Source organism: Diorhabda sublineata, chromosome 1 (assembly GCF_026230105.1).
Source record: "Diorhabda sublineata isolate icDioSubl1.1 chromosome 1, icDioSubl1.1, whole genome shotgun sequence".
NCBI lineage: Eukaryota > Metazoa > Arthropoda > Insecta > Coleoptera > Chrysomelidae > Diorhabda > Diorhabda sublineata.
The window spans coordinates 4,716,127-4,735,739 of record NC_079474.1 but is presented as its reverse complement, the minus strand read 5'-3'; the positions used below and the strand labels follow the sequence as shown (position 1 = coordinate 4,735,739).

At 31.2% G+C, this 19,613-nt stretch overlaps 1 protein-coding gene across 2 annotated transcripts in view; it reads left to right on the top strand.

Moving 5' to 3' along the window:
• Nucleotides 1-2,257: 2,257 nt before the first annotated feature.
• Nucleotides 2,258-19,613, top strand: part of LOC130444946 (transcription factor E2F1-like) — a 30,505-nt gene continuing 13,149 nt past the window's right edge. The window contains exons 1-6 of one of the 2 annotated variants that reach the window (XM_056780352.1): nt 2,258-2,794; nt 11,188-11,470; nt 16,119-16,341; nt 17,917-18,137; nt 18,247-18,574; nt 18,733-18,988. In XM_056780352.1, coding sequence (XP_056636330.1) covers nt 11,274-11,470; nt 16,119-16,341; nt 17,917-18,137; nt 18,247-18,574; nt 18,733-18,988 — 1,225 coding nt within the window. In that variant the 5' untranslated portion in view covers nt 2,258-2,794; nt 11,188-11,273. Of the gene's footprint in view, nt 2,795-6,654; nt 6,758-11,187; nt 11,471-16,118; nt 16,342-17,916; nt 18,138-18,246; nt 18,575-18,732; nt 18,989-19,613 lie in introns of those variants that run through there. The other variant, XM_056780343.1, reaches the window with a different exon arrangement.

Sequence of the window (19,613 nt, the reverse complement as noted above, 5' to 3'; positions counted from 1 at the left end):
AAAAGAATAAAAATATTATTTTCAACCAAAATCAAAGGTTTTAACGCTGTATGAAAAATAGATTTTCCATATTCAAAATAGAGAAGTTGACATCTTCGTTGACTTTAATATTAAAATACTTTAATAGGTGGCAGCACATGAAAGTAATAGAAATAATTATGAGTATTGAATTTAAATCTCAAAAAATATATATAGATGGTGCAACTAATACTGAGACAATATTTTATATGCATGGTTTCAACAAGTTGGTAACTTCAGGATATTGAATTAGGTAAGTTTTTTTCTATACATATTTTAATTCAATGGCGATACATTATATATCGACTAAGTAATAACTAAACAAAATTCAATGTGTACTAAATTGCCGTAAGTAACACGTAGGTTATGATAATATTAACCTAATAAACTTCCTATAATGTAGGGTTAGAAGACATACACTAAGAAAAGTAACAACCGTGGACTACATATCAACTAATATGCCAAAAAGTGGTCAAATGCTTATTAAATATAATTCTAATATAAGTTACAAGAAGAATGAATATTGAGGAAGATTAATATTAGGTTATGACAGATATTTATTAATTTGAAAATATAAAGCAGTTTTCCATAATATATTGGATTTACATTTATACAGATACATATATAACACTTTTTCGGTTTAACAACATAAATATTTTCAAAATGGATTATTTAACTAATACCTTAATACATAATGTTTCTGTATTTTTTATATAGTTTTACCCATCCGAAATTGTTTACAATCGCAGATAATAACTATTGCGATTACCCCTATATAACTGTCAGATGTCAGTTAGGAGTATTACATTTAAAGACGATTCACTGTGCCTATACGACATTGACATATATCATATATGACCTCTTATCAGTAACCTACATTAATTATTGAATATAAATATTTTTTGATCACATTTATTATATTAAAAATAGTATAGAAAGTATTAACTTCCTCTTTGAATTAAACATATAATTAATGTAAAGAATACTTTATTCTATATACAATCACTCAAGAGCTCTCTTGTATACAACTGTCATCTTAAAAAAATATATAAATATTATATCTTTGTATGGTAAGCTCTCGTCTTATTATCGGTATCATTTGTTTAAAAGACAGTAACGAGCCCCCTAACATAAACATTAGAATTTCCAGTTTCATAAACATACAACATTAAGTAGCAGTTTGATCATCTGACTTCTATATCGCTATATTCTTATAATATCTTCTCGCCCTCCCAAGCATAATCGAATCTCAGAATGTGACCGTTGAAATTTTAATACACGAAATTGAATAAACGATTCTCCACCGTATGTTTTATGTACCTTCAGAATTTACATAACGGCCTAGGTCTACTACAAGTGATTCCGATAAATAAGATGACATAAGGGCTGTTTATAATCGTCGATTCCGTAGTCAGCTCCGCTCCCTCCTCTAGGTACCGAATAACCGGTCGCTTCTCACCCCACTCTTTACAACTCCTTTTTTCCTTCGGTAGTGGCTAAGAGTCGTTTAGTCTAAATAATATTTCACGTGTGTTACTTGTTGATTTCTATATTAAAGGGAATGTTCGATTACATCAAAACAAAGGAAGATATAGATATATTATTCGATATATGTTTTATTTAAATTAATTTTTTTGAAATTCGATGATATTACATTTATAAGATGAATTTGAAATAATTATACAATAAAACTTTCTCACATTGTGTATGGAACTACAGAAAGAACAGTTGATTCTCACAAAGACAAATCTTCAATTGCTTGACTCATTTCTTTCCATAAATGCATATGTGAAAAAAAAACTAATTTAAAGTCCTTGAGAGTAAATATAATACAAGAGAAATATTAATGTTTTACTTTTAATACAACCACATTACTTAAAATGCTTGAACAATAACTCATAGCATGAATTAAATCGTATTTCTATGCTCTAGAATTGTCTTTTGTAATTTATCTATGGCCAGCTATCAATGTTCATAATCAAACTTTTAAAACCTAGTCAAATCTAAACGATTTATTTTTGATTCAAAACTTACGAACCGTATAAAAATGCTGATTATTTCTCAAACCCACTTTATTTGGTATAATAAAACATCAAATTCAATATATATAACATTCTGTTTTAAAGAATTATTTATATTAAATGTGACAATTACTTTGACAAAGTTGTTCTCGTAGCCACTACCCGTTTGTTTACATTCTTAAAAGCACAGTTGTCAATTTAGGTTAACAAAATTTAATGGATTTTAGTACTGATTTCAGAATCGCGTATGACGTGTATTTTAAAAAATTAAATTTACGATATTTTTGGGGGTCCTTAAAGTGGCCGTTGGTCCAGGTAGAAAGGATAATATTCATAGGATCATCTGGAAGTGCATTAAATTGCGCCTGCGTTTCCAATTCGCGCCAATGCCCGGTACAGATGGCAGATGTTTTGTAACCATCGGAGTGTATACGGCAGAGTAAAATTCAGTGGTTTTTATTTAATTTTTTTCGGGTAAACGGCTTATCGAAATTAAGAAAAAACGGTACCACACCAAAGCCCGAAGTTTACACAACATGAAAATCGTATTTTTAACGTTTTTAAGCTAGCCTCGATGTTTATTCAGCTAGTGTTTTCTTACCAACTCTTGCGTTTACTAGCCTGCTTAGTTAGGAAACCATTTTGTTTCCTTCACGGGAATATGTAGTTTTTTTCTTTATGTTTTATTAATATAAATTAACCTCTTATCAAAATTTAGTGCAGTGCATATTTCTAGAATAGGACCAAAATTAAAGGTAAGCCCTGATGAGTATTTCTTTCCTAAATTTAAATGTCTAAATTCTGGAGTGATGGCGGTCAGGGCAGGGTGATATTGTCAGTAAAAGTCTGTATTTTTAACTATTCTTTATTATTTATTACACTATAGCTAACGACAATAGATGCTAATTTGTTTCAATGTTTTAATAGCCGTTAAAAACGATCGCAAGGGTGGTAGATGACGTCTCCCTCCCTTATGACTTTGCAGCATTCCAACGGTTTTTAAACGGAACACAACTTATTTTTATTGTTAGTGCGCCCTTTAATGAAAAGTTTTATTATTGAAAACGTGTAATACGTGTGATTCATATAAACATACTTAAGAATGAGGACAAACTCTGCCCAGAGATTAGGTATCTTAAATATTATTTTATGTAGCTATGTAGTCATTGAGTGTTGTGGAATATTATAATCGATCTACTTGGCTTTATAAATGTGTTTTTACCGGAATATTTTCTCTAGTTATAGTATTGATACGAAGTTTTTTGATACATGTTGAACTGGTTTACATATATTTTACATAATGATTATCGGCGTGCATCCATGTGTCGAGAGGTTATTGTTAAATCTACACGTTGCGATTAAAATTCGGTTACACATGGTTTGGGGCGTTGAAAAATATCATTTCATGTTGTCAGTTTTACTGTTCTTAATAATAAAATAATGACAACGTATAATTTATTAGAAGTTCATATATTTAGTTACGTTTTTCGGTGATTTGACGTTAATTAAAATGAAGTGATGAGCTTCGTTTTTATATCCTCTGTATAATAAACACTAACCTTTTTATATATATCATAATTAACAGAAATTAAATTATTATCAAAAAATGATAGTTTCTTCCAATAAATTTTACATCAGAAGATGCCCACATTTAATAATGTGACAAAAATTATGTCTGTACCAAGAGGTACTTGGCACTCTTCTAACTAAACTTCTCTAAAACGGGTCCATATTATTCGCATAGAAATTATACAGGTTTTTGAAAATATATTCACATATTTAATAAATATTGACTCATATGGAAGGGTTCAGTTTTACTTGACACTGTGTAGGAACCTAGGAATTTTTATTGGGATAAACCTGAAAAATATGCATAATTTGTAAGTCGATGACCTCTGCTGTGCCATTTAAATTACATAATACATATATCTTTTATTGGAAGCAAATATTGTGAATCATAATCCAAATGTGATTAAATTCAAATTCAACTATTTTTTAGTGTTTTCTAATGAATTATTTGAAGTAGAATCAGTATGATTTGGCTAAATCTCATAAAGAACATATTAACTAATAAGATATATATTTATTTATTTAACGATTTATCATCAAAAAGGATGAGAAAATAGTTACATGGTAGACAAATTAAAATTATATGTAAATATTTTTCCACACACTATTTCATATAAATTAAATTTCACATCTTATCCTATATTTTGTAAGAAAATCAGAGCAATTGGAAATCAGTTTTCACGAAATGAAATTTGCATTGAACAAAATCAAAATTTTTAAAAATTAGTTAAATATGTTAAACATGTTTTTGAATTTCATTACAAATTTCTATCAAAGCTTCAGTTAGAAACTTTTCTTTCTCATTCTATAATTGAAATGAAAGTTTATTAAACAAGTTTCTGTCTTTTGCATTTACATGAGTCTTTTATCCCTGAATTTATGTTTAAAACTATATATTCAACTTATAATAACTAAGTAGAGGATTTGATAGCCATTTGACAAAAATTAAAAAGGATATTACTCAAAACATATGGCATATCAAATTTCTTTCTGTTATTAAATTCCTTCCAATGTAGGGGATAAGTCTAGATGTCATTTTGAAATGGAATGTGAACTCTTTACAAATATATCTGTCTTTACAAAATTGTGATTTATAAACAAGAAGGGGAACCTTTGACAGACAATATAGGGATGACAATTTTTAAATATGAAATTGATCATGACAGAGCTACATTTACAATTGAAAACTTTAGATTATTCAAAAAATTAGAAGTTTCTACATATATTTATTTGAAAGTACAATTGAGGTACTGAACATGAAATAATATAGTCAACTCTCAAAATTAATAAATCTCTTAATAAAGTACAGGATATATTTCACTCATCTATTGAGGATTCTTCGTAGACCAATATCTTCAGTAACCATTAACAGAGATTGTTGATTTATTAGAAAAACATGTGCTTATAGCTATAATGTCGTTTCTGTTCGGACTTTTGCAAAATTTTCTTCTTACAGCTCCGAAACAAAGTTTTACAAAGATGCATTAAAGTTATTAGTATGTTAATATGATTTTTGAGGTTATATCCATTACTGACCAATAAAATTCCATTCAGTAATCAAATAAGTGAAAAAGGGAAAGACCATTATTGATAGTGTACAGAATATATTTCACTCATCCATTGAGGATTCTTCTTAGACCAGATATCTTCAGTAACCATTAAAAGAGATTGTTGATTTATCAGAAAAACATGTTCTTATAGCTATAATATAGTTTCTGTTCAGTCTTTTGCAAAATTTACTTCTTACAACTCCAAAACAAAGTTATACAAAGATGCATTAAATTTTTAGTATGTTAAAATGATTTTTGAAATTATATCCATAACTGATCAATAAAATTCTATGGAGAACTCTGTTCATCGGTATCTTCAGTAACCATTAAAAGAGTTTGTTGATTTATCAACAAAAAAGTGTTTAGAGCTGTAATCTCGTTTCTGTTCAGTCTTTTGCAAAATTTTCTAGTTAAAACTTCCGAACAAAGTTATACAGAGATGCCTTAGACTTCATAGTACATGGTCATCAGTATCTTCAGTAACCATTACATTTGATTGTTGATTCACCTGAAAAAATGGTTATTATACAGCTCCAGAACAAGTTATATAGAGTCTTAGAACTACTGTATGAGTCAGAATCTCTTCAATACCCTCTAACAACTCAATTTGAAATCTGCAGTTATTAACAGATGATTACAATTCAATTTGGTAATCAATGTAATGAAAAGACATGGTGAGACTGGGTTTTGAATCTTCAGTATACCATTATTGATAGGAAAATGGAAAACAAAAAGTTGTGTTGTAAAAATGAATATATATTGTCTCAATTTTTTATATTAGTTCTAGTGTTTTCATATTAAAATGATAGTTAAATTTATCTCATATGTTTTCAATAAAAAACTCTGTTTCCAACTTGACGACAAATGCTTAAGTGAAAATGAATACGAGAAAAAATGCCTTTTATCCGTCAGGTTATTTTAAAGCAGCCAGAAATAGGTACAAGTGTCCTTGACGCTAAATTAGAAGTGTATAGAAGAACTCATTATCTAACGCCCAGTAGGCACACTAACAACCTTGACAAAAACTATGCAGAGGAATATTCATTAAATCTTTTCCAACATTTCTGTATTATTTTGTTTTTTGTATTGTAATATTACAATAAATAAAATCAAGTCCATGTGCGAAGAATACCAAGAAAATATGGAAGAATCAAGATGCTAGTACAGAGAGTGATAAAAGTAACAAGAAATAATATGAAAAGCAAAATAATCTGACAACAGAAAATGGTACTAAATTGTCCATTGAATAAGAAAACTCAATTTCTATTTTGTGTATGAACGGACTATAATTATCTAAATTATAAAATTATCAAGTACACTATGAATTTGCATATTATAGGTGCGCAAATATTCTAACTCACAACACGTGTTTTTTTTCGAATTATTTAATTAAACTGTTAAAACTGTATTATCTAGAAAGTTATCTGACTGGCTGAATGTTTTCGATGTTAAGATCGATTTTTGACGTCTCATAACAGAAGACACCAGGTCGTTGTTTCTACATCTTATAACCTCAAATTTGATGTAGGTACAAAATAACATCACATTTTATAACGATGCCCATCCTAAAGTTGCTGAAGGAGAAATAAATTAACAATTGTAAGTAATAAAAATAAGTGTGAATATTTGGTTGATAACAAATATAACGTAAGTAATAGTTTTTGTTTTCGAAATATATTACTCAAAAATAAATTGTTTATTAATATGTAGAGTGTCTTTTTTATGCACATTATAGATAATTAGTTAACATCAGATGGAAATTTTTTTTTATTACTTACAGGGTGAAAAAAATATTTGGATATTATCATATCTATTTAAATACAATAACAGATTATTTTCTATATTATATTTAAATAACAATTTATCAAAGATTAAATAATAGTCACGTATATGGTATATCTTTACTAGACGTATATTTCAATAACAAATTCAGTGATTTAATTTTTCTGTATATGCTTGTTCAAACAGTATAATAGATTTAAATAAATTTGCAACAGATCTTGCACCATCCATTTATATCAACGTAATAATTGTTTAAATAAATTGTATTTTATGCTACTTCAAATAAACGTATTTATTACATACAGGGTCACTTATGATTCAAAAACTCGAGCTTAACAATGCAATTATGTAACTTTTTACATCTGAAAAGTTATTATCAAACCATTCAATCTCGTATTGATTGGAATACTAACGTTTTAAAAATTATTTCAATTTATCTTCAGCCTCTGGATATAAGTACAACATGGATTATTTTCCACGTCAACATAAAAATGCATTATCAGTAATTTGAATGTATATATGAGCATAAGATTCATAATTGCCAATTTTAGAACTTCTTTACCTATTTGTCTGTCAAAATACCCTGCATTTTAGTTTCTACTTCAATTAAGACAAGTTTTAATCTAAAATTGTTTATTCTGTATTTGAAAACTCTCATTCAGGTTTTACTTGTGGATATCTATATACTTAAAATTTTATTTGTTAAATTATCAATGTTTTCCGACTTGATGCCGAAAATTCGGGAGTTTCGGAACACCCCGTATACAATACGTGTCTTAAATTACAGAAATTTTACGAAAATATATGTTAGAAAAACAAATTTTTTGTAGGTTATGTCAGATCAACAGTTCACTGATTCAAATGATTTTTTATTAAATGTTCATATTTGGTTTAATCACATTGTACAGTTACAATTCCGACCACTACTTATGACTCACCCGGCACAATATAATACCCCGGATATCCATTTGTTATAATTTGTCTGTTCATCAGAATTTTGTTGTTGTTAGTACACACTTAACTGTTGCATTCCATTAGGGAAAATAATAGTTTGATAGCATCGCTATTTAGTTTATACAGTGAGGTCTATAAGTAAGGAATAAACTTATGACCACAAAAAAAAATGGAAAACACGATTCCGCGTAATTTAAATGTTCGTGAATAATTTGTTTTAAGATATAGATAAAACTAGTTGAAAAAATTAAGAAAATTGTTTAATTTTAAAAATTATGCAAATATTTGTGTATGATATCCACTTAAAGTCACCTATAGTACATAATCTTTCCTACGTTTACATCCTCCTCTAAAGAGCAGTCTCCATTAGACTCTAATTCAGATGACTAATCACCCACTAGCTCTGAACTAATTGATTATGAAATCAAGGTGTCTAGGAGCCGGGCAAAACCGGGGATTCGACGGGAATTTTCAGTAATTTTGAGTGGGACAACGAAGCACAACAAGCTGGTGTTGGTATAGCTCAAAAACCTTCCAACTGAGCTCGAAACTCGCATCATCCAATCGAAACAACATTAGAACCTCTCTCGTAACTGCACTCTTACTGGCTCACGTATCTATGCTTGCCTAACTTGAGAGCGTTGCTTGAATTCTGTACGATGGCTAGAAAACATACAAGTTTTTAAAAAAATTCAGTCACTATATCCGCATTTGAAAAAATTCACATCTTCTATGCAAAAAACGAATCAGAAGCCATCATGTGGAAGTTTTAAGACCGTAGAGAAGTCTTTGGATAATAAATTACTATTGGCCGAATTAGCATTCTTTCACTCTTTATCCGAAGAACTAGAGCCAATCCTTGAAAATTGTCAAAGTGTTTGGCCCCTAACTCTGATTTTCGTTCTGAATAACTTTATTGAGGCGGTTCGTTGCAGTGCGAAATTTTCTGTCAATAAGAAAATTTTGGTTGAATATTGAAAAGAAGAAACAGTTCTATGCTAAAGATTAATGTGGAATTTTCTACAAAAAATTGGTGAAATAGAAAAAATATATGAATGACACTCTATATGAGGAATGCCTACTCAAGGTGTGTGCAGCCCAATCACAAGATTTGCTGGAAACTAAAAAAAGAAAACGAGAAAAACTGGATACTAAAATTAAAAAAAACCCTTGAAGACTCTCAAAAATAGCTTTCAACAGGGGAGGAAGAAGTGGTTGAATTAAAAAAACAACTTTCTTGTTTTATTATATCTGAATTTTCTAAAATAAATATTTATTATCGTAAAAGTGTAGTAAAATCACGAAATTTCAATCGGGAAAAAGTGAAAACCAACCGGGAGAAAGACGGGCACTTCATTTTCAATTTTTACTAGACTAGAACCCAAATATACAATTGGAAAACTGTAACTTCAATCGATAGTTTCCAATATCTAGTGTCAGTAATATCCATTAATAACGATATTAAACAAGAAGCTATCACGAACTCCTGGAGTACGTGAAAAACCGCTCAATACCTAGATCAACCAAAGAATCCCTCACAAGTCCTCTTACACCCATTTCTGGTTTATGGGTCGGAAAGTTGGATATAGATCAAAAAATTTTTAGCGTTCGATATGAAAAAAAAATATATGAGTCAGTAAAAGAAAATTAGTAGTGAAGAATACGTCATAATCAGGTCATTTTACAAAAACAGAGGTTGTTAAGTATCATAATTGCAAGACTGCGGTAGATCACGTCATGCGGATGGATGATTCCAAAAAGGATCAGTGTTGAACTAACCGGAAAAAAAAAGGTTCGAGGACATATGTTTAGATGACTGGACTGATGTAGAGAAGATTCTTGGAATATACAATTGACAGCTGCCTGCGAAAGAGATCAATAGAAGGAATCATCAGAGGCAGACAGTATCTAGTAATGGATTGTCGTACTGAGAATCATAACGACTAAGTGAAATAAATCGTGTATTTACTTGTTTCGCATATACCGAGAATTTATTTCGTAGCGATTTCGAAAAGAAATTGGTCATATCTTTTTGAACACCCTATCTAATTTGGGGAAACTGCAACATGTAGGTAAGAACGAAAATTATAGTTAGACATCTAAATATGAAATATATAGGGTGTTGTAATATATATTTGATTATTCAATGCTATAGGGTGCGAAATTAATATAAAACTACTAAATTACTAAGTCACCCTGTTAAATATTGCGTAACCACACAATATAGAAACGAGTATCTATAAATTTAAATATACAGGGTGTTTGATTCGAAAAAATAGTTACCTATGTCAATATTAGAGATACAAAAAATGCTAGTTCTAATTTTTTTTTGATGCCGGTGTATTTCCCAAGAATACCACACCCTGTATGAGAATTATGAGAATTAACAGTAGAATACCACTTTAATGAAAGTTCTTGCACTAAGTGAAGATTATATTTACGACATTGAAGCATCTATTATAATAATTCGTGAACATTGACGAATTAACTATTTTGGGTGTTGGGAGATGCAGAAACTAATCAGTCGATACCGTCAATAAGGTGATCAACTAGTTTCTAAAACTTTGATAAAAATATACAATGAAAACAATATCACTAGTTTCGTCATTGTTAAATAATGAGGACAAATGTTATTTCCCGCAGCAATAAAATTACATGAGCGCAGTAGTAGGAATTTTCAATGCGTATACTTTAAATCAAACGTATATTCACACTTCAACTTAAACTAAAAAATGTGAAGATTACATCGGACGATAGAATTTTTTTACATCAGATTCTTGTTGAATCACCTGTAGACTACTTTGGGAATCACGAGGCCTACTTACTTTTAATCAGACACGCTGTAGGATGAGGGACGCCATGACATCTATCAAAATTTTACATAAACTTGTTTTAATATTCATATAAACAAAACTGTTTCCGTTGTTAATTAACTTTGGAAAAAAAAGAATCTTGATTGTTACTTCTACATTATTTTTTACGCTATTAACAATTTAAGAAACTGAGAAAAAATTACCCTAAATGCGATCAGTGCTGTAAAATGATTTGTAAATCGTTATCTGCTATCAAAATCATCATATAAACATATATTATGCTGAACGGGTGTCCAATATTCTATATTAAAGTTTATATATAAAAAGTGATCTGTAAATTGGGTACCGCAACTACTTGTTGCTGATTAAAAGCTCGCTGCTGAAAAATAACGGTTTCATTATATTGAAACTGCGAAATCAGGTTTTCCAAATATGATTTGTGGCATTTTTTTTTTATTCGCTTATGTATATATATTTCAGATTCTATCAAACTCCCGACAAAAACTTCCAAAACACAATGACCAAAAAGTGATACAAAACCAACCACAAAACCAAACCAGAGCACCATGCCTCGTACAATCAGAAATAGCGAGAGTCCTCGAGGGGGTTACAGGACCGTACCCTCGAGCTCTACACCAGACATGACTATCATCAAATCCGAACTGACACCGAGTCCGCATTTGCTGGATCATGGTTACGGAGCTACGCCTATCAATCAGATTATGTCGCCATCGATTCCGACCCAAGCGCCAGCTGTCAAACGGTAGGTTTTGTAATTAATTGTTGCTTGAGAAGAAATATGTAATAAATTTAGCTTTTTAGTAGATGCTGCTTTGTTTTTTGTATTACTCTCTTTTTTTTACTTCCCAATTTTAATCCTAATTTTCTCTGACGGTTGAAAATGCAATTAAAACCGTTAGCTCTACTTTAGCATTTTGTTTTTTACCAAACAAATATACTATCTGCCAAAAGTTTTTGTCCAACCTATATTTTGCGTGATGCATAACAAATAAAAACAATACGGTAATTTTAATGATATTCCTAACAGTAATAATAATAATGCCAATAATATCGAGAAAGGCATTGTTATGAACGGAAATATGCAACTTCCCAACGGTGATGGAAAACGGAGAAACCGACAATTACCTAGGATGTTAAAAGACTAAGTTATTGGCACCACAAGCAGGCAAAAGCTAGGATCCTGGATCAATACACCAAAAGAGTGAAAACACTTATGCAATCCGAATTAAATGCATTCAAATTAATCCAGGCAATCAATCCTGAAGTGGACGAGAACAGAGCTAGAGGGTATTCAGAGGTTGATATAAACAATCATAACGAAGAACAACAACCACCTCCCGGAGTCATCCACCAATCGGAAACCTCAACTCTGGATAAGGATTATTCACCCTTCAACCTCGCATCGCCAGAATATCTGACGTATTGGACACCGAGAAGCTGGAACAATGCTTACGAAAGCACTACACGGTAGACATCAAAAGGACCTCAACCAGCCGCATGTTGACGAAGAAGCTTCAAATAGATGGCTTACTGGCGGAAATCTCTTTCTAGAGAACGAAGGATTCATGGCGGCTATCCAAGATCAAGTTATTAACGCGAATATCTACAAGAAAAATGTTATTAATACCGACTATCTACACCGGCATAACCAAGTGTGCAACATCATCCACCAGAAACTGGTCAACAAGCTCGAACTCAATACTTATAGACCCTATTACAAGTACCAGCCGCAGGGTAACGATTAACAGACTTGACACCGTGGTGGTCGATAGAAGAGTCAATTCAGTCCTTCTTGTCGATGTCGCTATACCGAACACTAATAACGTTTTCAACAAACACCAGGAGAAACTGGCCAAATACGCTGATCTCGCAATTGAGATTAAACAGATGTGGCACAGCGAAAATGTGGAAATAGTCCCAGTTATTATGTCAGCAATCGGCGTCGTGCCTGGGATCCTGCACGACAGCATCGCCAAACTAGGATTTTCAAAAAACACCGAGCCTAATCCTTTTGATACTTTGTATAACGATTATATTGATAAAAATGAGGAATTGGAAGAAATAGTAGATGTTTTTGAAAATTAAGTTGAATCTGAAGAAAATAAGGATAAACAATCCGTAAATTTCAGACAAAGAATCAAAAATAATTGAAATAAACAATTAAATTCGTATAAATAAACGAATCGGAATTAAACCATGATAAAGAAAAAACTATAAATTAGAAAAAGATCTCTGTAGATTATTAGAAGAAGAAGAAAATGAACAGAAATTAGAAATAGAATCATTTGATAAAGGAAAGTTAGACATATAATTGAAGTATACAAGATTAGATGAATTGAAAAGAAAAGAAAATGATACTGAAATTGAAGTAAAAGAAAATGCAAAAATAATGATTCAACAATGGAAGAAAAGGATATAAATAATGTAATAGAAATGGATAATGAAATTATTCAGTTCAAAAAGTTGATTAATTCAATTTTGTAATTTGTAAATGTAATAAATAAAGTTTCGTTATATCATCGATATAACCCCATTTTGCTTTTATTATTTAGGTGCATAAATTTTGCATTCTGTGTAACAATTTCGATAAATAACCGTCCATTCACTTTTCATGATATTCCAAAGATGTAAAGGGGAAGTAGGACATGCTTTCTGACTTCCCTGTCCAATTTGTACCACAACAACTCAATCGGGTTGAGGTCGGGCGACTGTGACGGCTAAATCATTACTTTCAGTGTATTCTTTCTTTCCCCAAATCTTTTACACAGCTTTGAGGAATGCTTGGAATCGTTGTCATGCTGGAAGATAAATTTTTAACCAATCATTTTCCTAATATTATTTTATAGCCTTCTTTCTTCAAAATCTTTTCAATATTTATCAGATCTCCAATCGCATTTTCTCCAAAACATCCCCAAACCATTACCGAACTTCCGTCTTTTTTTACAACAGGTATTACATATAGATCGAAAATTCATTCGTCTTTGGACGTCTTAGACCCAAAAACCACTTCCAACTTTTATGTTTATGCCACTGCAACCTCTTACTTTTATTTTGACGGCTTTATGGTTAACTGCCGAGTTAATTGACATCGTTTGTGTAGCGGTGTGATGTTATTATGAAGAATGATTCCGCTTCTTGATAGTTTCACAAATTTCTCCAATGGTTTCTGGCTTATGAATGGGTGTTGCTGTCTCGCTACGTGACTGGTGATCTCGAAGATCCTCTTCTATATCATCCAGCCATCGTTTGCGCGGTCACCGGCCATCGAGAGGCTTCTGCCGGTGCGCTTCGCGTACTCCCTGTTCCTCAGGCATACGCTCCAAGAAGCCTAGCCGTCTGAGTCTGGCTCTCTTGACTATCACCAGGCTGGGGTCCTCATAGAGTCGGTAGAGCTCGGTGTTTGTTTTAGCTGCGCCACATGCTCTGCTGGCTCACTGGTCCATATATTCATTCATTCATAAGATTTTTTTCTCCAACGTGTTGAGCAGCCTCTCCTCGCGTGACTGGTGATACCAGACGAATAGGTGACCGTTCGCTTCGACGTATATATCTAAATCCAAAAATCGACCAGGAACAGTTACGATATCGTGGGTCTCTTTCCTTCAATTCTTTTATTGTTTTGAATTTCTTCTATCTCTAATTATTCATTTCATCAATTTGATCGACCTACCTCAGTGATTCCTTGAAACGTCTGCATAGCTCCACGTATAAAAAGTGTGTCTTTAATATTAAACAATTCTCACAAGAATTTCTAATTTAAAAGTAGAACTTTATCAATATGATTAGACTTACCTTATCAATTGAATATTTTAGAGATAGACTTTAATGTTATTTATAAATGGTAACGAGATTACGTGGCGATGGTTTACAAGTTTGCAAATTAGTGTAGGCTATTAAAAGTTTTACGTCGACAAAATTTTCATTACCACCTCTGACACAGAATATTTTCCCCTAAAATATATGATAAATCGAAAAACACAAGAAATACTTAGACAGTTATAGTCCATTCGTTTAGAAAGCGAAACATATTACCTGACTGAAAGTAATAACGACAAAGCACCACAAGATGGCCTCTTTGAATTAAATTTACACTTATATACACGCAGTTTTGTGATATTTCAGATTGATCACCTTATATCTTCACCAATACATGGCTTTTTTGATATATTTTTATTAGAATAATGGAATTTTCAATTCCACCAGATTAAAACTTGTCATTCCCTCGAAAATTCAAGTTTAGTTCACTTTCCTTACTGCTCTGCTCAAAGGAGTTCTGTTTTAAGAGCATTCGCCTTATTTTTATTGCATTCGTTCGGGTAAAATTTCTTTACACTCTAAACGAATGGACTATAACATATTTCTTCATATTTCAAAATTTAATTATTTGCTTAATGGCTCTAACTAGTCTTCAATTTTAGTAAAAAAGGAAATTTTTTCTTGCCAACCAAATGGAAAACTAAAATAAAAATAGCGACCCCTTAGAGTTGAACTACATGTCTATGAATTCTTGAACAAAATATAAATACAAAATAATAAAAAAATCTAATATAAATAAAAAAGTTTCTTCGTGTACATTAGCAGATCGTTTTGACGAGCTATAAACAAGATTTAAGATTCCATTATCGGGTGTACTGAGTCCATATTTGTGATCATTAAAATCTCTTTTTAACGAATTTTTGCTTACACTTTTTTATATGAAAAAACACCTGAAATCAAGACAAATCGTTATAAAAAAATTTTTTTTTGAATAAAGAAATGAGAAAACGTTTCAATTTACAAAACATAGGTAACTGAAGACTATGGTGATTTTTAACATTCATTTCTTGAAAAGCTGAACTTAAATCGTGCTCCATAACAAAATAAATTACTTGGAAATTAGTTCACTGAACCAGGAAGTAGTTTATATCGAAGAAAAGAGCAGTTACATCATATTTAAAAAAAAAACAATAAGTAGATCTTATCTTAAAAAATTGAATTTCTTATAAATTACTTTTGCAAATAAATAGTAGATACTAAAATAAAATCTAATATAAGTAAAAATTAAATATGGTTAGGTTAATTTAACATTTTTCTTTTTTTATCTACTATAATTGTGACTGATAGACCCACTTTAGTCCACACATAAACTAACTATCTTAGTAACCTTTTAATCTTGGATGTGTTACCCAAAAACGCGTTAGAATTGTAGGTATATCTTTTTTAGTCGAATAATGTACATCTTCATGTCCAAATATTCATTCGATTAATTTCTAAACTCTCACCTACCTCATTTATTCCCATTTTTATCTCTTTTTATATTTATCTATTATTTTGAACTAGTACCATTACAGCAGAACTATTTTCCTCCCATTTTGCAAAATAATAATTTTATTTAAATTAATTATTTGTAGGAAATTAAATTTGGACTCTCATCACTGTGTAGCACCGTCAGTGGTGCGAATAGATAATGAATTTAAGGCACCACAACCTAAGAAACCAAGAAGGCAACCACCGGCTAAGAAGAATACTAGGTATGACACTTCGTTGAGTTTATTAACAAAGAAATTCTCAGATCTGTTAGAGAGGAGCCCCAATGGTGTAGTAGATTTGAATAGAGCATCTTTAGAACTAAAGGTAAGCTATAATTTTATATTAGGATAAAATAAAACAAAAGTTCAAATGTATAATTGAAAAATAGACAAGTATCTAGTATATAAGCTATTCGTTGGACCGCAATCCTTCAGTTATATGAAAATAACTAAAAATCAGTTAAATAGTGTGGAGCACAACTTTGAGTTATGGTGAAAGATCATAGGCAAGTGAAATAGTTCATATTAGAAAATACAGACAGAAAAACACTCAAAAGTGTTAACAGGTTTGTAAGCTCGAAAGATGTCCAAAATTGATGGGGTTGTTGAGGAGTTCTTGTGTAGTTTCTTCCAATCACAGAATAGCTTAACAAGTGTACAGTTTATGATACTAGACTTACAATATCCACTGACAGAGAACGAACATGAAGGTTTCAGTTTTTAAGTCGTTGGATAAGAAGAATAAAGTTGAAGATTGTAAACCAAATGTAGAGGACTATAATAGATCAGTCACAAATCACCTCAGCAAAAACTATTCATCCTTATTCTTTCTTCCATAATGGGTCTTTCGCCTATTTCTTTTGAAATATCTTTCCTTATCCTGGCTCCAGGTTTATCACTCCACCTCTTTCGTGGTCGACTTCTACTTCGTGTTCCAATTGGATCTTTATCTGAATAGTATGAAAAAACATGGATTATAATGAATAAAACAATATTAAGATGGAAAGAAGATCAAATAATTTGAAAAACAACAAAGGAATAGGGGGAGATATGGAGGATGTAAGAAGAATTCTAAAAACAGAAAAGGTTAAAAGAAGTGATGGTAACAGAATAAAGAAAAGGAAAAGAAAGAGAAGTTTGTTAATCAGCTCAGAACTAAGTCTAATAGAGACAGATGGTTTTAATATTTTAGAATCTTTAAACAAACTTTGTATGAACAAATTAATTCATATGACAATCTATTTTATATTATTATAACACTCAGTATTGGATTTGAAATTTTCTTCTTACCCTTAGATCTCGCGATACAATTCGAGGCCATGATCAGAATTGGCTCCCTGGATCATGTGATTTAACGCAATTAGTTTTCTTTTATGACCTATGACAACAAGCCCACTACCACAAATGCATTAAAGGAGGAAATTCAACGTTCTATCAACTTTATGATTCAGTAAAAAAACTACAATTACAATAATTAAGAGGATTGATGCAAATATTTCAGGAAATGATAAAAGAGGTTTTAATTCCATGTAGACATGCTTACTTGTGTTTGAAATCTTCTGGATTAGAAGATTTTTGTCTATTTTTGCTATATAAGATGTTGACCATACACATGTGAGTCTAGTATGTAATGATTTCTTAAAATAATTGATTAAGCACTGATAATAGCTTGACATAATTGAAAATAACTCTTATTTTGTGAGTTCCTTTGTACTATATATCACACAAGAGCTCTCGAAACTGCAGTACAATAAAACAATAAAAAAATGATGGAAAATGGCCTGCGAATACAATATGAAATTTTTTCAGTGGTGTTCAGTGTTCAACTTGAGTGGATTTTGATCTTTTTTTCTTCTTGTGAGTTTGTAATTTTTTTGTAAATGTAATTTTTTTTTGTTAGGTGCAAAAAAGGAGGATTTATGACATCACAAATGTACTGGAAGGTATCGGTATATTAGAAAAAAAATCAAAAAATAATATCCAATGGAAAGGGGCACATGGACAAAACAGTAAGTATCTGACTTTAACAAAGAAGATACAGAGTCTAGAAGACATGGAAAATAATCTAGATAGGCTGATAGTGTCCGCAGAAAGCGAATTGAGTAAATTAACGAATGACAGGTCAGTTAACAGTCGTTTAATCACATTATAAAATATTTTTTTCGCGATTCATTCAGTCAAGTGTTATATTTGAAGGAAGTAACGATTTTTATATTTATAATATCCACAGGTACGGATATGTAACTTACCAAGATCTCCGATCCATCGACTCCTTCCGAAATAAAACAGTGATGGCGATCAAAGCGCCACCAAGTACACAACTTTCCGTACCTAGAACCGACAGGTACGAAGATAAATACAGTATCCAAATGAAAAGTGAAATCGGTGAAATTGATGTATTTCTTTGTCCGGAGAACATCCCTCCAGTCAAACCTAAACACGTACCACCAATGGATATGTTATTGAGGGATATTAAAATCAGTCCCGGTCTATTTGATATGTCTACTCCGCTAGTGCCTCAGTTGGAAAGCCCAACGCCTAGACCAATATCGTCAGGGGTAAGTATGGCAACTACACTCACATGCAAAAAAATCGACTTACTGTCAAAAGTCGATTTTTTTGCTCACGAGTGTACTTTAAATGGTTGTTTACAGCTGACAGTAGATTTTAACTACTATTGAATCTTCTTAAAGGTTATTATATTTTTTTCTTGTAGATTTGCAGAAATATAACTTTTTCAAAAGACTCCTTCGATCCAGGTCCAAGTTCGCTAGGTAATAATCAAGATGAACATCAAAATCACCTGCAGAATCAATCACATCAACAAAACCAGCAATTGGTGACGCCGCAACACTCCCCCGAACAATTGTTAAAGAGCGAAATGTTTCTACAGGGTGATGGAGAAGGATTTGGTCCTATGGTGGGGCGTTATAACTTTAGTAGTACACAGACTGAAATTAATAGTAATTTAGGTAAAAATTTACGTTATCATTTAAAACTCAATATAACTTTAACCCTACAACACCCAAATTCTATTCTTCGATTGTATTTACGATGTTAATTGATCACGAAGGGTGCAATTTCCTTTTCTATGTTCTACAATAATTATTTTTATTCAGTGTCAGTTTTTAGTTGGAATACTGGTTATTCTGACAGCTTCTCTTCCATGTAATAAAATTAAACAAATTCTGTAAAAATGACAACAACTAGGCAGTGTTATCCCTTGCAATGTATTTTTGGGTGTTTCCCATAGTCCTCTGCTATGATATGTGGCTATATGAGAGTTTGAGGAGTCTTTTGGATTAATGAGAATACCTCGACGATATTCTGACTCTTCTGATATTTTAACTCTATCAAATTTTGTTTCATCAATAGAATCTTTAATATCCTTAATTAGTCTTACTTCTTGAGAAGCATTTTCAAGATAGTGAAAAAGAATTAGTTCATTAAGAATAAAAATTCCTTTGATGAATTTAATCCACCTGCGGCTAGAAGTATCAGAATTGAGATTTTTGAGTTGTAGTAGGAAGAGGTTCCAAGCTTATAATCTTTTAATTTTGTAACAATAGAAAGGTTTATTACAATCTTGGATTTTCT